This window comes from Culex pipiens, chromosome 1 (genome assembly GCF_016801865.2).
Source record: "Culex pipiens pallens isolate TS chromosome 1, TS_CPP_V2, whole genome shotgun sequence".
Classification (NCBI taxonomy): domain Eukaryota; kingdom Metazoa; phylum Arthropoda; class Insecta; order Diptera; family Culicidae; genus Culex; species Culex pipiens.
Genome location: NC_068937.1, coordinates 122,129,538 through 122,157,429, shown reverse-complemented (window position 1 = coordinate 122,157,429; position 27,892 = coordinate 122,129,538). Strand labels below are relative to the sequence as shown.

The window sequence follows — 27,892 nt, the reverse complement described above, 5'->3', positions numbered from 1 at the left end:
AATTTTCACCTTTCACATCCTCTCACTTCATAATTAACAACACAAACTCAACAAATTGACCGCTCTCGTTCGAATCCTGACTTCAAATGACAGACGTAAACAAACCCAAGTTCATCTTTTAAATATTCAACCAATTGTTAATTATATTCAACAAAAAAAAAATCTTGATTTTTCTAAAACCAAAACTAACAGTCGTGCACGTTCATTCGAGTTCGGGAAATCTGTTAGCTTTTTGCCTTTAGCATTTTCAACAAACAGGTTATTAAATTAATACTGAATTTTGGTTAATTTAACTGAAAATTGGCAGTGACAAGTAGGTTTTTGTTAAAATTTACGAAAGTAAAATCAACAATTTTAATTGTTAAAATTTCTGGGCACAGTCTCTCCGTGTGGCCACGTGCAAAAAGGGCACATTTCGACCACAGTCGGCAACGCGTTCTTGTGAAATATTTAGGCCGATGAACCGTATAAAATCATCCACTTTAGCAAATGATCGGTTTTTTCCCCTAAAAGTTTATTCAAGTGACAATTTTCTTTAATTCAAGCGAATTTGTATACTTTTGCATAATCGTGTAAGGATGAGTATGTTGATGTGCTTCCAAAAAACTAATCGGAGGAATGAGAAAAGTTTGTATTTTTTCTCTTTTTATCGAAATGATATGATTCTCAAGTTCAGCGATTGTAAACGCAGCTCTCGTACGTCGGAACCATGTACTTGATGTTGAGGTATGCGTCCTTGCCGCCGGTTCGCTCGAGCACCATCAGCGTTTCGTTTATCACGTCTCCGAGCCGGTGGCCACCCTGGAAGTCAATGTGGCCGCCAATGTTGCAGTTGACCGGCTTGAACATGTTCATCACGGGCAGTAGCTGCCGATAGTACGGAACGAGGGCCGGACCGACCCAGGGACCTTTGAGAGGAAAAGAGAAACAAGACTTTGAGAAATGACAGAACTCGGAAGGTTGCAACTTATCTGAAAAACATCATGTGACTCCACCAAACCGACTAGTTAATTCTCTATTTATGTTTTTGTTATATGGTGTCCTGCTAGTATCGGAGATGGCAACAAGAGCAGTGGACATTAAAAGTTTGTTCGTCGTAAATCACACCAGGATGTCTTCCCGTTAAATAAAAAGTTCCTCAGATTTTCCTGGGACTGGTGCACATCAGGTGTTGCCGTAATAACAAGAAAATACCACACACCACCTTGCTTGATTGCCCGAATCGGCGTGGAATTTTTTAATTTAATTTTTATCTCCCGCGACGTTTCCCGACTTCCTGCTGTAACACTTCCGGCCCCACCGAGTTCCGGCAGTCCTGCTGGGGCTCAGTCTACCCAAAAAACACAGACAGCAGCGGCAGCAACACGCAAGTCGTAATTAAATGTTTCCCGTAGATCTCCCGTTGGCCACACCGTGGCGCCTGGCAGTGAACAGGAAAAAGTCATCAAGGGCTCCTCCTCCGTGGCCAAATGTCGGCGAATGTTTGCCTGGCAAGACGGCAGAAAATCCAGCTTGAGTGCTTTTCTCTTCCCTCTCACGGTCTAATTAAATGGAAATTTATTAATTCTGGAAGCGCAGGTGTGACCGCACTAGTGGCGACCCAATGTGGCGAAAGAAATAATAACAAAAACAACAACAACAGGCCCATTAAACGTCAAATGAAAGGACGTAACCGGAAAGGTATTGTGCGAGAGTGCGTGGGATCCCGGAAGTAATGACGGCCAATAACAATTATTTTAATGGAAGCACTCCGAGTCAACACGATACCGATGTGATGACAATTTTTGTCAGCATTGTGAAGCCGAAAAGCAAATAAATTGTTAGTATGCTAATTTAAAAAGGCAGGCACAACATTTTTTGTGTTAAACTAAATCTCTCTGAAAATGATGGTCAATCGCAACAAAACACAACATAATTGCATCCTTACTACAATTTTACCTCGATGATTTGGCAACAAGAGCTGTCTAACGACTTATTGTTAGTTTGACAACACGCTACGCGCTTATCTAAAATTTCTCACTCTGAAATCAATTTCCTTTTTTCCAATGTTCAAACTTTTCTTCTTTCACCGATTCTTTTTCAGAGTATTCAGAGTATTCAGTAGCGATTGGTGTGGAAGTGTCAAACGGTGAGAAATGGTCGGAGCAGTTTTGTGTAGCTTTCGATTTGTGCTCGTCTTTTTGGAGCAATCAGGACCTTTGTTTTGAATAAGAGCGTAAGCTCGACTTTGACCAAATCTGAAGGGTTAGGACAAAACACGATTAATAAATGGTTTCATATTGGTTGTGTCTCATTGATTCTTTTTAGAGTTTTTTACACCAATTCAAAGTGTATAGTCTCGTGACAACGTGGTTCAAAGTGATATTTCTACAATTTTAATTCACCTTTGTCAAACCATCGGAATTCTCCTGTATTGCCCTGTTGAAGCTAGCGCCCAGTGGCCAATCAATTAATTATGTACCGGCCAGCGAACTGAACTCTACTACTAATGGAAGGTCCTACCTTGCACTGAACAGACCAACCTACTCCGGGCCGGACATCCACAACGATTGTTTCGTGTGTGTAAAATAATAATGACTTGCTTTACCCACGACTCAGAACCCAGGACCTAGTGATGCATGGAGTGTGGAACTTGCTGCACCGGATGACGGCACCGGAAGTTGTCCATGGCATTTCGGGATGTATTTTCGCCAAAAATGTTGGCTACATCATTGAAAAAGTGGCCAATATTCAGTGAAACTAAAGGCAAAGAAGCAATCGATTCTCTGTCCTCCAAAGGCCTTTCAAAAACACATTCCGTCCGTCCCCCCGGAATGAAGCCATCGCACGGACAGAATGGCGTATACGAGGTCCCGTACGGTACTCACCCGCCTGCACCAGCTGCTGGAGCGCCCTTAATGTGGCAATTATAACGTCCGGATCTTTCGTATTCAGGGCTCGTTTGGCCGGCAGTATCAGCATCGGCAGGCAGCACAGCAACTATGAAGGAGGACCATCCATAGTCCAGCGGCCGGTCAATACGGGGCGTCGTGTGTTTCGATCCGGATTTCCGAAGGGATCCCAGAACGACCGAGAAAGACATAAAAACCATACAGCGTGTTGTTAGTTAGAGTAGCAAATTTGTCTTGGTCATTCAAGGGTTAACAGGCGCAGTCTTGTCCCGGTCTAAAATTGACAATTTCCATGTTGTAAGCAGTAAATCGACTGCAAGTAACAGTTTTAATTACAGCTTCAATCCCGTTGGACCATGTCTTGACCAGATCCGGAATATCGTTCAAATCTCCGGCAAAGATTGCCCTTTTGCAAACAACTTTAGCGCCAACTTTGGCAAAGTAAATTAATTTTCCAACAAGTTTAACCGTCTCTCACAAACAAGGGCTGCGCTTCCGGGCTTTTGGCGCAACTTATGGTTTGGTTAAACAATCATTTTCATTATGATTTTATCAGAGGGAGCATCATAATCACCGCGAAAGATGAGCGTAAAAAAGTTTTTCCTCCCATTTTGAGCTCGTTCTCCTTTTGATAAGAGGCGGCACGTGGCGAACGGTGTGGTTAGGGTTGCCTCTTTTTATTTTTTTTATGTTTTTTAGCTTTTTATATTTTAATACATTTTCTATAAAACATAATGTTGATTGTTTAATTTAGAGAAATTTTATGGTTAAACATAATATCTAGACATTGCAAATAATTCTCTTTGTTTTTTTTTACTTTTTATCGACTTTTTGGCAGCAAGTGACCAAGAAGGTTAAAGCTGCTAGTAATTGATAAATTAACAACAACAACATTTATCTAGTGTATTATTAAATTTTTATTCTATTGAAAACATAGCCTGGCCACGGACTTGTTGCAAAAACACTTTTCCCTTTTCTCACATTCATTTTCTTTCCTTCCCATTGTACCCTTTTGTAGCATACTTAAACCTTCCAACCTTCTGGTTCGAAATGTTGCAGCAGCATTAATTTAATAAATTATTCACCGTAAAGTTTATCCGATCGGCGCCGACAAGAAACCAGCTAATTTTTCCCGTCCTTACCTCGTTTACGCCTGAATTGCTGCAAAAACTAAAGTTTTCACAAGCAAGCAGAAAAAACTTACACCACCTGATGGGCATGTTTGATGCTTGCTTTTTTTTTTAAAGAAATACTCCGTGGAATACCCTTTTTTCCCTCCACCGTGATCCTTCCGTCAGCCCTTTTCCGCAACATCTGTAATTTCGCCAAAGTGCGTATGCGGTTGAGTTTTAATTTTAGATTTTTGGTTGCAAGAAAGAGACGAAAAAACAACTTTCGGAAGGGTCGATCACGTTTTGGCAACCGCACGAGTTCATTATTTAATGGGGCGTAATTTTCAGCGGCCTCTGGGAGGAAATAGTGGTAAGAACCGGGATTTTTATGTTGGGTTAGTCTGCCCTTAACCCGAGCAGGGGTAAATAACACGGGAATACCATATTTTGGTATTACTTGGCATAATAACAAATACCAAAATGTGCCCTTGGTTGCCCAGTAATAGATGGTATAATACCATGAAATCATACCAAAAAACTGTATGGGGAAGACCAAAGCAATACCAAAACGTGCCATTCCAAGGGCAAATGAATACCAGACAAATTACATCTTTCCGGGTAAATAAAAATCTCGTTGGACAAAAAACAATGAGAATTCTCTATAGAATTACAACGGGAATTCAATTTGGCTAATGGGATTGCAATGAGATATGGATAGAATTTTGATGCTATATTTAAATTCTTCGAACAGGCAGGAAAACGAAGTATTGCTTGGAGAGCCAAAAAATATCAGGTAAAGAAATCTAGAGGAATACTAGAATCGAACTCATGACAGCTACCCGTTTACCAACTGAGCTATAAACGCTTGTTGAAAACGAGCTGCTGCTGCATCAACATGTTTTAGCTGCAGGCAAAAATATCAGGAAATTCAAAGAAAGAGAAACAAACTAAACCAGAACGAGAAAGGCTATAGCCCAGGCAGCGTGGCATTTTTCGTGAGATTTTTGAGGATGCATGATTCCAACTGAATAGGATTCAACACAAATTCAATATTAAAAGGATTTTAGAACGAAGTTCGAATACCACATGCATACCAACATTTTGGTATTGAAAGAGTTATTTCATCAAATTAACAAAGATTGACATTATTTTTTTGAGTTTATCGATTATGACGCAAAAGGCACACAATGTTAAATAAAATCCATTCTAAAATTTAATTTTTTTCACGTTAAACCTATTGTTGTCGTAAAGTTAATCGTCTAAATATATAAATGTTTTTCTTATCAATTTCAAATGTATCAGCATACTTTTAAGAATGTTAAACATCATTTAAAATAGATTTTTTTTATGAATCACCTTTATTTTATAATATTTTTATTTAAAATACCTTTACAATACCAATGTATGGTATTCCCTAATTTATAAAGATCATCAAATGACTTTTTTAGACCAAAATAAAATAGTTGGCTTTAATTTGGAGTAGATTTGCGTTTTTAAGTATGTAAGTAAGTAACAGTATGTCAAAAATCGATATTTTTCTAACATTTGCTCAATAACAAAACAATACCAAAATTTGGTATAATACCAGAGATTGGTATTAACTTACACTTTAGCCATTTTTTCAAGGGCTCGCGAAAACCAACATTTGGTATTGATACCATTGAATGGTATTATTTTGCATTTCCCTTGTTATTTACCCATGCTCGGGAAGAGGTGGCCTTTTTCCAGCGCAAGCCCCCCTTTCAAATAGCTTCATGGTCACGGACATCAAATTTGAGGTACCTGCCGACAAAAATGTTGATATTTAACATAATTTAAGCAAGTAATTGACTTTAAAGACTTGGACATTTCTAGTACGGACTTTAAAATGAACGGATCCGCCTATTTCAAAATTCAAGTAAAAAAGTGTTGTATTGTGGGGTAATTTCCTCTAAGTAGTTTCGATCATCATTGGGTAAGTAAATTAACTTTTCATAACTCACTAATCCAGTCAATCTGTTAAGATATCAGCCTAATGGCAAATTTGACTGTTTTCAAATTTGCCATTATCCGCAGAGGCGTACTAAGGCCGGGTGTCACCCGGGGCGGGCTGCCCGGTGTCACCCCCCCCCTTCTCACACCCCCTTTCTAGGTTTAATCCCACCAAACTTATGTCACATGGTATTCTTCTTACAAACTGGAATTCTAAATAATACTCTGCAATGAGCAAAAATCTTGCAATATAAAAAACACAAATATTTTTAATAATGAAAATAAACTTTTTATATTAAAGCAAAGACTTTTTCAAAAAGTGTTTATAATTTGATTTTTTTCTCATATGCAAATACACGTATTATAATTATCGAAATAATTATATCGAAGAACTTGTTCAAAAAAGAACATATCATTCAGCTCGGCGATTTTCCTTATAAATAACAGATTTTTTTAAATGAAAAATATTCAGAAAATATGTTGTGTCATCAAATACACAATACATTATTTTTATCGTTTGATAGTGGTTACACAGAATATTCTTTTAATCAAAATCATTTTCCTTAAAATTTAGAAAGATTAAAAATTCATACGCGCAATAAAAATATTTGAATTTCATTAAGTTTTAAAGTAAAACATTATGCTTTTTAAATGATGCATTTATTTTCAGAAAATTGTTCGATACGAGATTGAAAAATTCGTAAATTTTTAATGCTGATTTAAATTCAAATATTTATTTTGAAAAAAAAAATGCGCGGTATTAGTATTCTCTAGAAATTTTGTTAAGATAAATATTTTTTTTAATAATTATAAGACATGACATTTGTTCAAGCTTTATAAATCTTTTTCCAAAGGCAACAAATTTAATAAAGCAAACTGATTTGATTTAATATACATAATGTATAGCCGTAATTAAAAAACCATCTATTCCATATTTTCCAAAATCTTTGGAAGCTAAAATAATTGTCAGCTTAAACTTAAAAATAATTAGAATAAGCAAAATATTTTAAGCGGTTAAGGGTAGGATATTTTGAAACGTAAATTTCCCGTTGTTTTTTTTAGACAAGACACTTTTAAGCTTTTTTTCTGAGAACTGCAGATAAAAAAAAACATTTTTGGACTTAGGGTTTCTTGAATTAAAATTTTTGACACCATATTATTATATACATTTCACTAATTTTTTTTTAACATTCCAACGATTGATCAACAATTAGTTTGATCAAATCTGTATTCTTTGCGATCAAAAACATCATTCCAAGTTTTTTGTTTGACCCGCGGAATTTTGGGCGATTTTTTTAAACGCTCAAATTGCGCAAATTGAATCGAGTACTTCAAATTTCTAGGATCATTTAGACATTCTTACAAATCAAAAATCAAAAAAGAAAAAAAGAATCGTCCAAATTGATTGAATTATGCACAAGAACCAGCGAGTAGAAGTTGCCGTTGGGCGTCCGTGTAAGTTTGACATGCGTTGGGTGTTCCAGTGTTAACATAAAACTTCATATTGTAAAATTTGTTAATCAAATAAAAGTGCTCAATAATTTTCTATTAAGTTTTCAAAATAATAAAAACGGAAAAACACAAAATGGGTAAAGTTTTCAACTATCATTGAATTTTATTTCAACCAATAATTTAATTTTTATTTTTTTGCTTTAAATATATTTGTTCATTTAAAAAAACAGTTTGTTCAAAAAATCTTAAAATGGTTTAATTTTTTAAAATACATATTTAAAAGTTTATTTTTAATTATTTTATAAATTAAAAATTGATTCCGGAAAGATTAAGAACTCGGTGATGTCTTAAAATGAGAATTGAAATGTTATTTTTTTATTGTGCAAATATTGTTGATGCATGTTTTCCCATCAATCAAAACATCAGAATAAAAAAAAGGGGTTAACACTGAATCCAAATACTTGAGACATTTTGCCTTGAATTTTCCTTGAAAAGCGTTAATTAGTTTCATTCATATTTTGTTTAATGTTGCTGAAACATTATAGAATCTTTTTTTTTGTTCTTAAGACTGAAGGTAGAGGTAGATTCACCTTTCAATATTTGTCAATATATCAATATTGCCTTGACTTGAAAACACTCACAAAAATAATGGAGTCAACTCAGTTTTTTTAATTGGTATTCAATGGTATTCAATAGATTTTCACGCATCTTTGTTATAAAAAATCTGATTTTCAAATGAACAAATATATATATTTAATATTTAAAGCTTTATTTTAACACTGCAACTTAATTAATTTTATTTATTTAATTTCAGAAAAATAAGTTTTTTTTTCATTTTTCAAGAGAGTGCCTATTTATGGAAACACTTGCAGAATTTAAAAAAAATCACACAAATAATAGTTGAGATATAACCTTTCTGACAAAAAACATTGAGAAAAAACTTCTATTGAAAAATGAAAGGTATTTAAAAAAACATGAAAATACCTTTGTTATTTTGAATTTTAAAATTTCCAAAATCTTAAGTAAGAGAATTTCATATCTTTTCAAATCAACAAAAATGTACATACTGCTTTAAAAAAATGCATTGGTCCTTTATTGCCTTTAACTTTAAAATAATGCCTTTTAGTAAATTTCTAAAAACTTTACAATAGTTAAGTTTACTATATAATTATAATAAATTATTTTGAAAATAAAAACAAAAAAATGCTTTTGAAAGTGCTATGAGAACATCCTAATATTTTTTTTTAATCGCATTTTGTATCATACCGCCATGAAATTTTTTGACTATCTCTTTCATAAAATCAAAAGATGTGTTTTTGATTATCTTAAATTTACTATAATCTAAAACAAAAAAAAATCGAATACAAGGATTTTCATATAATCTAGAAGCACGGCAACAATACGAGCAAAGATTGCGCATTCTATATTTTAATGTAATTGCCGATTACTCTACCTTTTTTGATTTACGTTGCTGTTTTTCAACTAAATTGCATGTGAAAATATCAAAATGGTTTTTGTGACAAGTAGTTTAATGTTTCGTTAATTTATATTTTTAATTGATCATAATTTAGGATATTTGTTCAAATATCCAACGTTTTTGGCATGGATGCTTTTTTATGTTTATTTCAATTATAATAGGGTTTGAAAAGTGGATTGCTTGAACATGTTAAAGTGGATTGCTTTGCTTTTTTTTTAGGGTTTGAAAAGGTTGTAACTTACAATTTTTCGTATGGACAGTTGCTAAAATTATATAGAGACTTGCACGCTGGTCTCGCGGGCTGGTCTTAAGATTACTGTGGAATCTTGCCAATTTAGGATTCTTCTTATGAAGTTGTTTAGGAAAATGATGAATAAGTGCTTTTATAAACAAAAATAATAAAAAATATGAAATTTAATAACAAAAATGAGAAAGTACAATTACATTTTAATACCTAATATATTTATGAGTATTCGGAAAATATTGAATAAGCATTAGCACATTTTCCAAAAAGATTTATTAAACGTTAAAAACTAAAAAATATAAGTGAAGGGAAGATAATGGAAAAATATTAATTCCTTTGTTGAAACATAGATTCTAACTATATTCAAAAAGTAAATTTTATTAATTTCAAAATCATAATTCTGTGGACCCCTTCGGACCTGCCTAAAAAATTTTAAAATAAAATTTAAAAAATTGCCGTTAGTGCTCGGTCGAAGGAAAGTTCGATAAAACAATTTCATTGAAACAAAAAACAAATTTAAATTAACCTGACAAATGGCGATATTTTTAAATCTATATTTTGCAAATAATATCTCGAATCATGTTATCTATCTGAAATCAATACTATCTAACAAGTAGGAGTTACAAATTTTAATCATTATAAACAAAAAAATCATAATCCTACTAAATGTTGTTTAGGAAACGAATTCGGATTTTTCGTACCTATTTGAAATTGTCGTTAAATTTCCCATCAAAATTATTATTTTCATGTTAAATTCTACTACCCGAATAACAAAAAAAAGATGATACAATTATATTTCATATAATTTGAATTTTTATTCCTTATCTTTTTTATCTTTTATTAATAATTATGAAATGATAAAATTTGGTACAAGAATCTAATTAAATACATTTTTTAAGAATTTTCAATTTTAAATATTCTCTGTCAATTTAATGAAAAAGAAAACAATGGTAACGTTAAGATTGTTTTGTATCTCTCATTATTGCCTAGTATAGATTTAGCTGGAGTATTTATTTATTGAAAAAGCGTGTGTTTTCTTCCAGTCAGATCGTTTAGATTTAGAAAAAAATATTTGGATTTATTTCTACATTTAAACACTGAATTTCGAAAAACATCATAATATGCATTGTTTTGCAAAACATAAATTTCTCTGATGTAATTTTTGATTAAATTTATTTTTTAGATTTTGTTGTTTAAATGTATGTTTCAATATTCATTCAAATTGAAAAGAGTAGTAAATAAAATGTTTCTTTACAAAAGGGATTTCTGTACATACATATTTGTAAAACTGAAAAATAGATTACTTTCCAAAAATCTTAAATTCGGTGAAACAAACCTTAAACTTAATTGAGCTTCCAGTTTTGATAGCAAACAGTTGTTCTATTAATTTTTCAATTCTAAGTGTTTTTTTTTTATTATTTTTGCTTTCAATTGATACATTGCGAAGAAAACAAAAATAAACCCACACTCCGAGAAAATTAAAAAAAAATCAAACTCAAGAGTGGTTTGTCACAAGAACATTTTTATGAGAAAACATTTTCCATTTAACTCTTTTTATAAGCTTGTACATTAATAATATAGGGGTGACACCCCTTACATATTAATATCTTTATCAAAATTTCTTTATTTGATGATCGGGTGTCACCCTTGAAAATTAAATTTTTGAAGTATTCAGTATTCATATAAACATGCACTTTTACTAACTGTGAATACTTAACTTCATCATTATAAGTATACTATGTAAACATATTCTAAAACATGAGTGTTACTTTTGGGTCTCACCCAGGGCCGTATCTAAGGGGGGTGTTATGGGTGTTCAACACCCCCCATGGAAAAAAATGGCTTACACCCCTAACGCCCCGACAAAGACACGGCCCGAAGGGCCGCCATTTTTTATGGCTATCAAAGTTTGACACCCAGGGAAAAACTTCACTCTAACTAGATACGCCATTAAGTGAAAACTCAACTCTCAGTAATTACGCCCTCATAAAACCATTTGACGCTAAGAACAAACTCCACTTTCACAAAACACGCCCTTCTAAAAATATTTAAAATAACTATGTTCGTTGACGCCAAGAGAAAATCTAAACTCTTACCAATACGCCCTCATGAAAATATTTGCAAAAAACTGATCGTTGACGCCTTGAAAAAACCCAGCTTTCATTAAATACGCCCTCAAGAAAATTAAAAATAACTTTGATCGTTGTTGCCTTGAGAAAAACTAAAGTCTCGCTTAATACGCCTTCATAAAAATAATTTAAAAAAACTTTAATCGCTGACCCCTTGAAAAACTCAACTTTCACTAAATACGCCCTCAATAAAATATTTAAAAAAAATCTTTTATCATTGACGCCTTGAAAAAAAAACTCAACTTGTACTAAATACGCCCTCAACAATATAATTGTATCGTTGACGCCTTGAAACCATACTATACACTGAATTATTTTATAAAGGCGTATTTACCTTCATAAAATAATTGAAAAAACATTGACGGCTTGAAAAAAATTCAACTGTCACTAAATACGCCCTCAAGAAAATATATAAAAAAAAGCTTTGATCGTTGACGCCTTGAAAAAAATTCACCTGTCACTAAATACGCCCTCACGAAAATAAAAAAAAAGCTTTCATCGCTGACGCCTTGAAAAAAACTAAACTCTCGCTTAATACGCCTTCATTAAAATAATTTAAAAAAATAACTATGATCGTTGACGCCTTGAAAAAAAAACAGTCACTAAATACGCCCTCAAGAAATTATTAAGAAAAAAGCTTTGATCGTTAACGCCTTGCAAAAAAAAACTGTCATTAAATACGCCCTCAAGAAAATATAAAAAAAGCTTTGATCGCAGACGTCTTGAAAAAAATAACTAAACTCTCGCTTAATACGCCTTCATAAAAATTATTTAAAAATAACATTGATCGTTGACGCCTCAAAAAAAAAACTTTCACTAAATACGCCCTCAATAAATTATTAAAAAAAAAAACTTTGATCGCTGACGCCTAGAAAAAAAACTAAAGTCTCGCTTAATACGCCTTCATAAAAATTATTAAAGAAAAAACTTTGATCGTTGACGCCTTGAATTTTTTTTTCACTAAATACGCCCTCAAGAAATTATTTGAAAAAACTTTGATCGTTGACGCCTTGCAAAAAACTTTGATCGTTGACGCCTTGCAAAAAAACTTTCACTAAATACGCCAACAAGAAAATATAAAAAAAGCTTTGATCGCTGACGCCTTGAAAAAAACTTAACTCTCACTTAATACGCCTTCATAAAAAAAAATAAAAAAAAACTTTGATCGTTGACGCCTTGAATTTTTTTTTTTACTAAATACGCCCTCAAGAAATTATTAAGAAAAAAGCTTTGATCGTTGACGCCTTGCAAAAAAAAACTTTCATTAAATACGCACTCAAGAAAATATTTAAAAAAAAACTTTGATAGTTGACGCCTTGAAAAAAAATCAACTGTCACTAAAAATACGCCCTTAAGAGAATATAGAAAAAGCTTTCATCGCTGACGCCTTGAAAAAAAAAAAACTAAACTCTCGCTTAATAAGCCTTCATTAAAATAATTAAAAAAACAAAACTTTGATCGTTGACGCCTTGAATTTTTTTTTCACTAAATACGCCCTCAAGAAAATAAAAAAAAAACTTTGATCGCTGACGTCTTGAAAAAAAATTCAACTGTCACTAAATACGCCCTCAAGAAAATATAAAAAAAAGCTTTGATCACTGACGCCTTGAAAAAAAAAACTAAACTCACGCTTAATACGCCTTCATACAAATTATTTAAAAAAAACTTTGATCGTTGACGCCTCAAAAAAAAAAACTTTCACTAAATACGCCCTCAATAAATTATTTTTAAAAAAACTTTGATCGTTGACGGCTTGAAAAAAATTCAACTGTCACTAAATACGCCCCCAAAAAATTTAAAAAATACTTTGATCGCTGACGCCCTGAAAAAAAAACTAAACTCTCGCTTAATACGCCTTCATAAAAATTATTAAAAAAAAGCTTTGATCGTTGACGCCTTGCAAAAAAAACTTTCACTAAATACGCCCTCAAGAAATTATTTAAAAAAAAAACTCTGATCGTTGACGGCTTGAAAAAAATTGAACTGTCACTAAATACGCCCTCAAGAAAATATAAAAAAAGCTCTCGCTTAATACGCCTTCATGAAAATTATTAAAAAAAAACTTTAATCGTTGACGCCTAAAAAAAAACTTTCACTAAATTCGCCCTTAATAAATTATTTAAAAAAAAAACATTGATCGTTGACGGCTTGAAAAAAAATTCAACTGTCACTAAATACGCCCCCAAAAAATTTAAAAAAAAAACTTTGATCGCTGACGCCTTGAAAAAAAACTAAACTCTCGCTTAATACGCCTTCATAAAAATTATTTAAAAAAAAACATTGATCGTTGACGCCTTGATTTTTTTTTTCACTAAATACGCCATCAAGAAATTATTTCAAAAAAACTCTGATCGTTGACGGCTTGAAAAAAATTCAACTGTCACTAAATACGCCCTCAAGAAAATATTAAAAAAGCTTTGATCGCTGACGCCTTGAAAAAAAAAACTAAACTCTCGTTTAATACGCCTTCATAAAAATTATTAAAGAAAAAACTTGGATCGTTGACGCCTTGAATTTTTTTTCACTAAATACGCCCTCAATCAATTATTTAAAAAAAAAACTTTGATCGCTGACGGCTTGTAAAAAAAAATCAACTGTCACTAAATACGCCCTCTAAAAAATATAAAAAAAAACCCGATTTAATATCACCAGAGGTGAAATAGAGCCTTTCTTACAAAATGATGAAACTCCGAAAAATATATTGGTGCAATTAAGTTTTCAGAAACATAATGATACCACCCAGTGAGAATTTGACCTAAAGCTTCGAATCTTTTTAGACTAAACCTCGAATGCATTTTTTTCAGAGGTACATTATGGGTCTTAATTATATTTAATTAAGAAAAACTTATTTGATTGACATTATTAGAAAAAAATAAAGGGTACTCAGTCTTTAATGTTAGTCTATGATTAAATTAAAAAAATATTAAGATTTTTTTAAGATTTCTGAGAAAAGCGTTTTTCTAAAAGCAAACCTTAAACCTTTTTTTTGTAAGAAAGGCAAAAAGCTTTGATCGCTGACGCCTTGAAAAAAACTAAAGTTTAGCTTAATACGCCCTCATTAAAATCTCTAAAAATCTAAATCGCACTAAAATCGGCCAGCTTTTTTTATTATAAAGCCTTTGACTAACTGGATAGGCCCTCCTGGATTTTGTTAGTAAAATAATTATCAGCCAGATCCAAATCCAACTTTGACTATGTACGCCAAAGTGTTTTAGGGTCATTTGAAAAATGACTCATTTCTCCCCAACTGGAAACAAAAAAGTACAAATTCGAAATCTACTTTTTCTGATCCTGCTGAAATTTGGCGAAACTGTTTATCATATCAAAACATGAAAAAATCTTCTATTTTTTGGCACTGCCCCAAAGTTTTACGATTTTCGCCAGTTAAAAAAAACATTGTCAAATATTTTGGAAAAAAATGATAGAGCAATATTCGACTGCAATTTTAAAAAGAAACTTGACGCTGATTCAATTCAGCGTCATTATTTTGATTAATATCATGGCAGAATTTTGAGCAATTAGAATAAATGATGCAGGGATGGATGTAGGTAAATTCTGCTACTTTAAGCTTATAAATTTGAAATTTTCAAGAGATTTCAACTTGCCCTAAAAAGTAAAGTTCGATTCGAATAAAAAATTTGATGACGCCATATAATTCAGCGTTTCTTAACATTCCAACGCCCAAGGCTCCAAAAAAGTTGGAACGGTAACTTCAACTCAATGGTTCTCGGGCATAACTCAACCAATCAAGATGATTCTTCTTTCCAGTAATTTGTTAGGATGTCTAGATGATTCTAGAACTATGCAGAACTTAATTTGATCAAATCTGTAATTTTTGCGATCAAAAACATCGTTCCAACTTTTTTTCGCGTGTAAAAAAAATCGTCAAAAATTCCGCGGAGGCAGTCGTTTAAAAAAAGGTGGAACGATGTTTTTGATCGCAAAAAATACAGATTTGATCAAATTAAGTTCTGCAAAGTTCTAGAATCATCTAGACATTCTTACAAATCACTGGAAACAAGAATCGCCCCGATTGGTTGAGTTATGACTAAAAACCAGCGAGTTGAAGTTACTGTTCCACCTTTTTTGGGAGGCTTGGGCGTCTGTGTAAGTTGGACATGCGTTGGGCGTTCCAGTGTTAAAAAAGGCAGTCGATTTTTGCTTTTTTGTATCCACGACATGGCCATTTGAAAACTAATTTAAAAAAATAGATGAAAATCGTAAAACTTTGGGACGGTGCCAAAAAGAAGGGATTTTGCATGTTTCGATAGGATAAACAGCTCCGCTAAATTTTAGGCATGTTCAGAAAAAGTTAATTTCGAGTGGTGTTCCGCTTCGTGAAATGGCCTCGTAAGCAATTGTATGGGCAGCTGTCAAACTTCTATGGAAACTTGTACGGACAAATCAATGTTTTTTTTTGACGATATTATCTTTTTTATCTACAAACTGTTCTCTGAAATGTGATTGATTCGAAAATGTTTAAAAATGTTATTGTGATATGACCGAGGATTGAAAAAAAAGTTGTTGGTTGGTATGTTACATTTGACAAGAAAAAAAATATCCCTCAGCTTTGATGTTTGTGTTCTTTCAAAGAAAGCTAGAAATCTGGTAAGTTTGGTACGAAAACTTTTTGTTGATTTTGATTTTCAAAAAACTTTATAAGCTTATAGTTTGGGTTTTAAAGAACAACTTTGCTGAAAAGATCGAAGAGATACGTATACATCGCCTTATTTTTTTTTTTCAAACTAAAATCAAACTAAGGGATTATTGTTTGTGCCAAAGCAAATCTCGCTGGTGTCTTCGGCAAACTTGTTCCTTAACACTATAAGCTCATGATATGTTGGAAAAATAAAAAAAACGGTGAAAACCAAAACGCATAGATAATACGAGTTGATTTCCATTTTGAATTGTTAGGTGTCACCCCATCAGCTCGGGTGTCACCCCAAGATGGGTGACACCCGGGGCGGGCCGCCCCCGCCGCCCCCCCCTTAGTACGCCACTGATTATCCGATCAAAGTACTAACGACACAATGGCCGTTCCGACCACAAAACTTAACTTCATTAAGCCTCGCTCCATAATTTTAAATTTAATCCCCTTAAGGATTGGCAGAGCCGCGACCGTTTTGCATCATAATCCTCGCGGGATTTTTCGCCAACTCAGCCCCGGCCAGGCTCTTAATTCGGTTTGACTGGAAAACTTTTCTCTCGAACCGGTCCGGGATGCGGCACCTACCCGCAAGTCAAAATCATCAATCATCGTTATCTGCTGGCTAACAAGTGGACTATCCTTGCAGGTTTGGAATGTCTATCTGGTTTAGAGGAACTTGTTTAAAAAATCTTTAATATATTTTTTTTCAAAAATAAGCTAAAATTCCTATTTTAAACTTTTGATAAGTGATTTCTTTCAAACCTTCTAAAATTTCCTAGACTTTAATCTTGTGACTGGTTTCCAAAAAACCAGCCACCCTTCTCGATTTTTTTGTCAAAACAGCCAACAAAGGTGCCGTTTGTTCCAATTCTCGGCTAATGATGCCCGCGCGCGCTTCGTCTGTCCTGTCCTTTGTCCTGATGAAACCAGATTGTTGTGTTTCTTTCTTTCCCAAAGACACAGCTTTCGTCTGCGTTTCCTACACCAATGGGGACGACCCCAAAGCAAGTGAAAGAGCGGCCGCAGTCTATTTTTTCCCGACAGAAAAAAAATAGGATAATTTTTCCCAGAAATTTTCACGCCGTTTCTATCCACTTTTTCCTCCCTCCCAGAAAGGATTAAAGATTTGCTTGTTAGGGTCAGTATAAAATTCCGACGATCCAGCTGCTGAAGAATAGGATAGGATAATTAAATTGCAGCTTTACGCAAGGACGATCCCCTTCTTTATGGCTTTAATCAGTTGGAGGAGGCGTCAAGGAAACCCGGCACCCGCCTCGAAAAGGTAAACACAAGAAACAAGGAAAATCCAGAAGCCCAGTATTTATCTTGCCCAGCAGCAGGACGAGCAAGGATCACCCCGCGGGAATAGTCGGTCACCTTTAATTATAGTCACGGTGTTGCTGATAAAATAATCTGCGCGAAAATTACTCATTAAAACGAGAGGGAGAGGAAGGATCTCTTGGCCTTATGCGGCGTTTTATTCCGCTAATTAATTGTTTGGAAATACTAAGCGTTTATAAAAGTGGTCCTCTTTCGAAAACAACGACAAATCATCGTTCGTAAATGAGCGAGACTGCAAACGAGCTTGTTGTTGCTCGTTTTAAACAGTCAAAACATTGAAGATGCCAGTTTAATTGTTGAATTTTGGATTTCATTAAAATTGACTTCACATTCATTTCCTGTAGATGCGTCAACAAAACTTTTCCTTAACTTATATTTAGTTAGAAAAAAAAAAGAAGAAGTCAACAAGACAGACTATGTTTGGTTTCAACAGGACATTTTTTGCAAAATAAAGGTTTTTGGGTTTAGAACATTTCAGGAGGTCATTTTAATCCACTTAATTTCTTTTATGTTAAATAATTTTAATTTTATTTTTATCTGATCTTTTCAATAAAAATAATTTTAAAATCAGGCTTAATTTTTGAAAAAGTCTAAAAATAGATAATTTTCATTATTTCATATTTAAGTCCAAATTATAAATTTTGTTTAATATTGTTAATTTAAAATATTAGAAAATTTCGTAAAACGGTAAAACTATAGATTTTTACCATTGAAAGTCGGACCAACAGTTTCCGAGATATCGTCAGTTGAAAATTACAGGCTAATAAGGTGACACTTAGAGATCGATTCGAATTCTTTGTGAGGCTGTATCTCAGAAACTAGTTGCAGCTTTTCAAACATTATTTTTTAGATGTTTCAGACACTTCAGAAAGTTGAACTCCATGTTGCACGCACACACTCATACTTTAAATTCGACGCTAACATTTCAAAAAGCATCATGTACATACCATGTGTTTTGAGAAAAACGCATTTGAATATTGAGCATATTTTTTCAATCCCCGTTTTAACATAAAGGCAAAAGAATGATAACGAACGATGAAAAACGTTGCTTTTATTGATACTTGATCAATGAAACATTATTTCCGTCATTATATTTAAGAAAAATAAACATAACTGCTTTTGAAACCACCAACGTCTATATCGCCCTGCTGTCATTGGAGGGAAAGTTTTGTTATGATTCGCTTTTCGTTGGCGAATGTACATGGCGTCTTTTTCATGATGCTTTTTTTTCGTCACGAGGTTCATGTAGTCGTTTATTTGACAGCTTATTAAACAAACTTTACTGAAGTAACTTTTGCTCATTTTTGGTGGAGAGGTAGCTAATTAGGAGTACTTTCAGAATATGCAATAACCCAAAAAGTGTCAAAATGTACATGATGCCTTTTGAAATGTATTTTTATCAAAAAAAAAAAATTGTCAGGTCCTTTTCGATTGCAAATTCGATTTTGTTTTAAAATGTTCCAAATTTCCTGAAAAGTTCTAATCATAGCCTACAACTTTGCCGAAGACACCAAATCGATCCGAAAATACCTTCCCAAGATACAGAATACCCATTTTCATTTTGTATGACCAGCCCAGAAAATTGTATGGAGACTTGTATCGAAAAAGTAATAATGCAAAATGCCTTCTTTTGACTTAGGTAATGCATGAACAAAGTTTCATAAAAAAAGGAACATCGATTTGCGAAATCGTAGAGAAATATCAGCCCTCCCCCCCCCCCCCCCCTCCTCCTTGACGTTGGTTAGAGTCGAGGGACATAATCTTCAAAAAATATTTGCAACGGCCTTAAACAATCAGCAAAATTTTACTAAATACGAAAAAAAAAACTATTTTTGCCTTCCTCGCCTTACTGAGGAAAGGCTATAAAATCACTCGAAAACTGAACTTCTCAATTAGACCTCCTAGACCCACCTTCATGTATACCTATCGACTCAGAATCGAATTCTGAGCAAATGTCTGTGTGTGTGGTGGGATGTTGATCAAAAAATTGTCACTCGATTATCTCGACATTGGGTGAACCGATTTTGTCCGTTTTGGCCTCATTCGATCCGTTTTGGGGTCCCATAAGTCGCTATTAAAAATTATGCAGTTTAGTTAAGTACTTCAAAAGTTGTGCTAAAAAAACGATTTTAACGAAAGTTCGGAAGATTGTAAAAAGGGTGGTTTTTGTAAGAAAACCCGGCATGTTATACATTTTCAGAAAGGTATTTGAAAGACCTTTCCAACGCGACCAATACATTGAAGATCTGACAACCCTATCAAAAGATATTAGCACTTAAGTGTTATTTATGCACTTTTTGGAAGCCGGATCTCAGATATCATGATGAAAACGTTGTCCGGATCTATCATGCAACGTGTCGTTGAACAGGTAATCAAAAGACCTTTCCAACGCGTCTAAAACATTGAAGATCTGACAACCCTATCAAAAGTTATATGCACTTAAGTGTTATTTATACACTTTTTGGAGGCCAGATCTCAGATATTTTGATGAAAACGTTGTCCAAATATATCATGCGACCTATCTTTGGATAGCATTACCCTTTAAATGAGAGGAAGGCACCAACCACCTAAGGGTGGATTAAGTAACGTTTTTTTATTTAGGACTACTGCGATTATTTAGTTGATCTATTGTAGTGTACCACTTATGATTGCCAATATTTTGTTTATGGGCATGTTTTACGAAATGTTTGATTCCAATAAAAAAAACAGGTGTCTGTAATTTTCCGGTAATGAATTACAGCGTAAACCAACAAAAAACTTATGAATTTTCTGCAAAGTTGACGCTCTACTTTTCTTCTTCTCACTGTCATAAAAAAGGGAGGAAAAACTTCCAACTTTCGTTGCTCTACACCGCAGCCAATTTGTTTCACTGTCAAGGACTTTTCATTTTCTTCCACCACTTCATCATCTTTCGCCAAGACGACGGTAAACTGAGTAGGCCAGAAAGAAGCAACGGAAAAAAAGTTTTAATTGCGACACATTTCCTCAATGATCTAGTTCAACTTCCCTTCTTGGTGGTTTCTTCCATCCGGTCCGCAATAGAGGAGAAAAGCAACACGCGACCAAATTTTGAGGCTAGGAATTTTGACAGGTATGATTTTCATAAAGTATTCGCCTCCTTTTCTCTCCCACAAAAAAACTGGGGACAAGGTAGCTGTCAAACTATTTCAAAATGTTAAAGTCACTCACAAAATGAACTTTGAGTGATTTGAGTTCATTTCTGACGTCACGATTTTGTCCTCTATATCAAGTTGGGTGGAAAAACGAGAAAATTAACCCTCAACTGACCTTTGTTTCTTAAAATTTTTGTTTTCGTGTTCATTTTGTGATTGTTTTTTTTTTTTCAAATACATAATTGGATAAGTTTTTTTGTTCCAACATTTCACTGTATTTTTAAAAAGCCGTATAAAAAAAGATTTCATTTAAACGAGTTTCACAACAAAACTGTCATTGCTAAGTTTTCTTCTCGGGGTGCACGGGTAAAACTTGCCGGATGCTTTCAAGAGGATAACGATATTTAAATACTGAGCAGTGATTTACATACAAATTCGCTAACACAGGACATCGTCCCTCGAAGCGAGCCAATCCGCCCACCTGCGGAAACTAACACGTGGCGGATTTGGTGGAATCACGAACTTTTTTTTTCCTCTTCGACCGGAAGAGCTCTGCGTTCCAGGTGAGAAGAAACTGAATCTTTCCTGATTCGCTCAAGGGCAATCCTGGCTCGAAGACGGCGACGACATCGCCAGCCAGAGGAATAAACATAAATCATTTAATATTCCAAACGAGTTTGGTGGAAAGGAAAAGCTCAAAGCTCGTGCCAGCCAGCGAAATCCGATTTGTGATTCCGGTGGAATGCGTCCGACTTCCTCAAAGCTCTGAAGGAATTTCCCAGATTTTGAAGAAAAGTTTCCTGCGCTCGCGCGTTTTCCAGGCCAAGCGCAATTGTAATGTTTTCATCCCCCGCGGGTAAGACCATAAATAAAAATTGTTCCTTCTGTTTGCTCTTGGGGCGCACGAATCCAATTCTCACTTTGCAAACATTTCACAAATGAATTCCCCAACTGGATGCAAATTTCTTTTCTTGCCCAAGTCCTGTTTGCCAACGAGAGCCAACTTTGTCTGCAACGGTGAGCAGCTTTCAGAAGAAATGCACGCAAAAAGCAAACCATAAGACCAGCGCTGATAAAAATAGTTTGGAAAATTTAATAAACTTTTAGCCAACTCAAGCAGTTGCCAATCCCCAGACTGACAGCAATTGCTTGCAGTTGGGAAAGTGCTGCGAGCGCAAAGACAAACCGAATCATCAACAAGTGGAAATATTTGCTAACAGATTGACGCTGAATTCCTACAAAAATAATGTTTGAATAAATATTTTTGGATTTTTGCCTTTCTCACTGAGGTAAGGCTATAATCCTGCTCTAAAAATGAACTTTTCACATAAAGCACGTGGACCCACCTTCACGTATACCTATAGACTCAGAATCGAAAACTGAACAAATGTATGTCTGTGTGTATGTGTGTCTCCAAAATTGTCACTTAGTTTTCTAAGCACTGGCTCAACCGATTTAGACCAATCCGGTCGCATTTCACTTGCTTTAGGGTCCCATAGGTCGAGTTTCAACAAAATTTAAGTTTCGATAAGTAGTTCGAAAGTAATGTATAAAAATACGTGTTCGCATATAGCCGGATGTTATATAAATGTTCTGAAATCGTTATATATCGTTGGGTATAGGTAATTGAAAGACCTTTCCAATGAGTCCAAATTGAAAATCTCGCAACCCTGTCTCAAATTATGACAACTTAAGGGATATTGATGTACTTTTTGAAGCCGGATCTCATGTATTTGTATGTTAACTGTGTCCGACCCTTCGTTGATTAGGTAATTGAAAGACCTTTCCAACGAATCTTTAATTGTAAAAATCTATGAGAATCTTTTAGGAAGGAGTGAGGAAGGCACCAACCACATAGGTGGATTAAGTTAATTTTTTTGATTCAATTAATTTTGTTATTGAATAGTTAACACACAATTTCATAGTTCCTTTCAACTTTTTTGTTTAACTCATTTAATCTCAATTTGAGCATTTTTAAATCGTTTTTTTTGCCAATAACTTTTTATAGAATTTACCAAATTACTTTTTTTTAAGAACAAAATTGTTCATTTTGACAAGCTCTACAATTCTAGAGGTTTTTTTGATTAGGTCCTAAAAACATATGAAAGACAATAGTTTATTGGTCCTTTTAAAAAAAAAACTCTGGAATTGTCCACAAAGGCTCAAACATGTACAAAATGATCTAGTGGTTGTAAAAGAAGAAACAAGTTTTAGCTGAAATATTTCAGGAATGAATTTTATTAATTTTGTTGAAGTTGCTCAGAATGGAGTTCCCTACAACTTTTCTGAAGACACCGAAGTACAATCTCGGCATCCCGCCAAAATAAAAAAAATCTGAGCCACCCTAACCAAAAGATGCCCCTATTGACCCTGATTATTTGTCCCGAAGACATCAAAGCTCTAAATCTTAACGTGTAGCCGCTATCAATTTTGTCACGCTAGATTTCGGTTTCGGACCACTGTGCAATGACACAAAATAGCTTCTTTGGTCATAGGGAAGGCTCCAACAAAGTTTGAACCAAATAAAAAAATACAAATAAAATTTATTTCCGGTTTTGGTAGAGAATTGCCCAGTAAGGTGAGAAAGGCAAAACCAATGAGATTTGCTAAGAAAAAGGATAGAAATATAAAAGCTTTAAACTTAACACAGTTTGCTTTGTCTTTTGACGTCGAAAAACTTTGCTGCACAAGACAGCTTATCAGTTGAAGATGTACTTTATCATTAGCTCGCATAGATTTAGAGGTTAGGAAATAAGACAGGTCACGTTCATTGTTTACATTTTTGCCCCGTGTATTGCGGATTTCAGAGATTTTGCATCGTGAAAGTTGTAAAAAGCTCTCCAACAAAGTGCACACTTCAAACTACAGCAGAAAAAAAACTATCTAAGCCACACACCCTAGTTTGAAACTGTTCTAAAGTGGTCGAAAGCAACAAAGCTCAGTCGAGACACGCACCACTCTAGGCGAGCGGGGGGGAGAAGGGGTAGGATTTCTAGTGTGCAAATATTTGGTGTGCAGATATTATTTGCAAGGGTGGAGAATTTGGTGCAAAGTGTGCAATATTTTTGTTGAAATATGAGCACAGCTGTCAAATGACGTCACGGCGTAAAACTTAATTATGGCTTTTGAAACGGGTGTAACTCTCGAATGTAAACAAATTTTAATTCTGCCATGTATGCGTGCATGACAAAATCGTACACGCTTACAGAGAAAGACTGGTTTAAAAGTCTAGAAATAAGGCATTCTAGTCAGAAATTTACTAACACATTCAAAGTATGTTTACATTACAGCTGGACGTTTGTTTGCATCAGGTTTCCTATCTCTTTCTAGCAAAAGTTTTTTGTCCGGCGACTTCTAACTGGATTTTTTGACTGATAGCTCGATATGTCAGACAACATACTTCGCAGGGCTGTGACAGCTCGAGCTCGATGATTGTTTGCATCAGGACACCGTGACGAGAAGTTCTTAATTTTTGGGTTAAATTATATTTTTTTCACTGGGCCTAGAAAGCCTTATAAAACAAAACAATATAATGTTCTATTAAAAAAAAAAAACAAGGTTAACCAGGATTCGTATTTCGTAATTTTTCCGGAACATACAAACACGCAGAAAAATATTGTGTACGATTAGCCTGTACGAGGTTTGATTCAACAAATTTTTTGTTGAATATAATCAACGCCAATTTTGCGTTGAAACAAAGCTTGATATTCTCAATTCCACAAAAATCTTTTGTTGTTTTGAAAAAGTTGCTTTGACGTTTAGCGTTGATTAAAAAAAATCTTGATTTTCAAATCAACAAAATGTTATTTTGATTCAAATATGCCTTATTTTTCTGCGTGAAACTGTGGCATTCGCACAAGTCCCACCTTCTTCAACCTGACAACCTAGCGTTGATAAAACTAGTTTGCCAGTTTTTCACACCCGTCCCATCCAGCATGGCTTTTCGGTGGAAAATGACGGCAGGGAATTGGGACATCACCAGGAAACGTGCAGATGGCAAGATGAGGCAAATTTTGATCATCAGTATTCCAAAAACAGCAAGCAAGTTTTGTCAGTCAAAGCACCAGTAGCAGCAGGTGGTTTCCGCCAAATCCACCGACAGGTGCTGTCAGGTGTGATTTGCGAGTGTTGGCTTCCTTGGGAACGTGCCAGCCAGCGACGACAACGTGGGGAAAGAAGCCGACGTCAGCTTGTTAGGGAAGCGATAACAACGGCAGCTTCTGTGATTCTACTCATTCGACAGATTGCGAGAGAGATGAAATTGTCCCCTCATGTCCATTGAAGGTGAAGAAAGGATTAGCAAACATCAAATTTATATTGAGTCATTGCTAATGAAAAAACTCGATGGATATTCTTCATATTAAATGATTGATTTTATTTCTCTAAAAAATTAACTTAAAAAAATCATTGCTGATTAATTTCACCCAGATTCCGTGAAAACAAAAAAAAAGAGTTTTTAAACCACTTCTACAACTTATTACAGAATAGATACGTTTTTCGAGAAATGTGAATGAAAATAAAACATAAATTAGCATGTGGATAATAAGAAGCTCTGAATTTACACAGAAAAATATGTAATTTCAAACGCTTCCAACTAAAAATACATTTGTCAAACTGTAGAGCCCCCCCAGAAAACCAACCAGAAACCACATCACATGCCAAAAACTCTTGTTCAAATCAGACAGCTTGAAGAGCTCATATCTATTCGGAGGAAAACTCATGATATGGGAGTTGGTTTGTGTCACCGAAAACCCGAGAAGAGTGGAAAACCACCAAAACCAAATCATGCTCACTCGCCCCGTGAGGATGGCTCCGGCAATGATGATGTTCCCTGGGATGTTGAGAGTGGTGTGGTGATGTGTCAGCGGTTCCCGAAAAACGACAGCACAAACGGAACTGAGTATCTGGTGATGGGAGAGAGTGTGTGTGTGTGTGCGGTACAAATAGTACATTTGACTGTGCCACCACGTGTTCGCCATCATGAACAGAACTGATGGACTGCCGTTTTACGGCGATATGATGTATACGCCATTGAGGTGATTTTGCTGTAGACACGATTTTATGTTTTTGTTCATTTTTTCAATTTAAAATGAATAATTTAAGGTCTGCTCTGTAGAAACTGTTAAAAAGTACAATAAAAATGTGGCCCCTACAAAATTTCTTGATTTTTCCTATTCTCTACGATTTTAAACCACAAACATCATTTGGCCGTAAAAATAGCAATAAAAAATCATTACTTTTCCTTCCCAATGATGTATGTATACATTGCTCGATCAATGCAAGCTATATGTTTTGTGCCAGCTATTTTGACAGCTGAACGGATTAAGGGAATGCATTGTCCACGTGGATATTTTAAGGGGGGGAGGTATTAGGGTGCGTTCTTTTATTACGTAACGCAGTTAGGGGGAGGGGGGGGGTCGGAGGCCATGTTACGCTCCATACAATTTTTTTTAAAATTTGTATGGAAATTTTGTTACGAGGAGGAGGGAGGGGGTCTAAAAATCCGATTTTTTGCGTTACATAATAAAAGAACGTTCCCTTAGCGATTGTCTACGCTCCATAAAAACATTTTTGCATGTCCGTAAGAGAGGTGGGTAGGTCCAGAATTTTCAAAAAAGTGTCTACGTGGGTGTCATCCATTAAGTACGAAACTATTGGCACTACGCCCCCCGGGGCATGGCCTTCCTCTAACGTGGGATTTCTGCTCCAGCGCCTCTGACGAGACAGGAGAAACCGGGACCGACGTTTTACTTCACCATCCGATAGAAGCTCAGTGGATAAGGCGGGAATCGAACCCGCGTCTCATAGCATCATCGGGATCGGCAGCCGAAGCCGCTACCCCTGCGCCATCCATTAAGTACGTCACATTAAAATCAGCCAAAATTTACTACACCCCCCTTTGTCACGATTTCCCTATGCTCACGCTTACTCAAAGCCCCCCACGCTTACTCAAAGCCCCCTCTTCCCTCAGAACGTGACGTATTTTATGGATGACGCCTAATGGATGTCCCCTTAAGAATTAAATCAAAATAATGTAATAAATTATTTCCCAGTCTTGATTTGGTCCCAAAACCTCAAATCAACATTCAAACAGTATTCAATTTGACTTCTATCAATTCTCAATGTATACATACATCATGATGAGTAAAATTGGCGTATACATCATTGTTTGTTTGCTTAATAAAATGGGCCCTAGAGCAGCTTTTTGAAAAATTCTTTCGTCAGGAGGTAGCTTTTAAGATTCTTTATCAGACTGAACAATAAAATTGAAAATGTCCAAAATGGCGTATACATCATATCGCCGTAAAACGGCAGTGGAGTGCTGTTTGACTTTTGAAGAACAAAGCTACATAAATCAAACGATGAAATATGGCGATTTTTTACTTTGAAAGAAGTGCTGAAATGACTTGAACTAGGTAGGATTAAAATTTTATACTTCCGTTTGTAACCGTGTAGTTTGACAGTTGGAAATTTAGAAAATTTACTCAAAATTGGGTAATTTGGAATTAAGTGAAGATTAAAGAAAAACCTCCTCTTAAAAAATCCTTTAGCAAATGAAAAAAAAATCTTTCGTAACGTTGGGAAACCACAAAACCCCATATCTCATCAAGAACCTGACGTTAGCCACAGGGGAGTTGTCAGTGAAAAGCAAAACATCCATCTGATCCTGAATCCGGACGCCGTGTTTGTCATGAGAAATGTTGACTTATTATTTTGAGCCCCGATTCCCACATGCTCTCGTGCCAGGTACCTCTCTGACCTGTTTGAGGTTATGTTTGTTTTGCGTCACATATGATTAGTGGCTGATTTATGTGACCTATTGCGTGAAAAGTTGATAAATTACCACAAGGGGCACACCTACCTGTTTTTCCCGGGCTTTCGAAATCATGTCGCGGACCCCGTTCCGGGCAAACTCCCGGTACGGGAAGGTCGTCTCGCAGAGGCTGCAAAAAGCGAGAGCGAGAACCATAACCTCAAATATACTTGACAACAAAGCAAAAAGCCGAACTTACCCGTCAAAAAACAGCGGCAGATAGCGCTGAAAGTCGAGCTTTTCCGGTGGAACCTGCCACTGGATGAACTTCCGAGGGCGACCACCACCTCGAGCGTAGTTACGGCATATGGGGATGTCCCCCCGCAGGAAGTACATCCGGAACTGCGAGCGACACGGGCATCGCTTGCGCCGGAACACCGGAAGTCGCGGAGGACCGTCCGGGGTGCGAGTGCAACACTGGAAGGTTCGGTAGCTGAAGGGCGGAACGGTGCGGATCCGGGGACAAGGGCACGGGCAGTGGCACATTTTTTTTGGGGGGTTTTTGAATTTTAAATTTTGGTTACACAGAGAATTTGGTGACAGTTGAGCCGGACTGAAAACCAAAATGAATTTAGGCAGAGCCAACTCGATCATGACTTAAAATTTAATTCTTCATTGAGAAGCAGTAAATCTCTCGCAAACTCTCGAAAAAAAAAACAGCGATGAGCAAACGATATTTTAATGTATCTCTCGCTCTCCC

General features: G+C 35.2%; 2 protein-coding genes across 2 annotated transcripts in view; one reads left to right on the top strand and one right to left on the bottom strand.

Moving 5' to 3' along the window:
* LOC120424630 (uncharacterized) overlaps nucleotides 1-27,892 on the top strand; it is a 237,581-nt gene that overhangs the window by 166,869 nt on the left and 42,820 nt on the right. The window lies entirely within an intron of this gene.
* On the bottom strand, nucleotides 561-27,714 carry LOC120424631 (parkin coregulated gene protein homolog). Its single transcript, XM_039588797.2, has 4 exons — nucleotides 27,392-27,714; nucleotides 27,241-27,322; nucleotides 2,868-2,979; nucleotides 561-908 (listed from the first exon to the last, which is right to left on the bottom strand). Exons 1-4 carry the CDS (start codon nucleotides 27,676-27,678, stop codon nucleotides 673-675), a joined length of 717 nt encoding a protein of 238 aa, XP_039444731.1. The 5' UTR covers nucleotides 27,679-27,714; the 3' UTR covers nucleotides 561-672.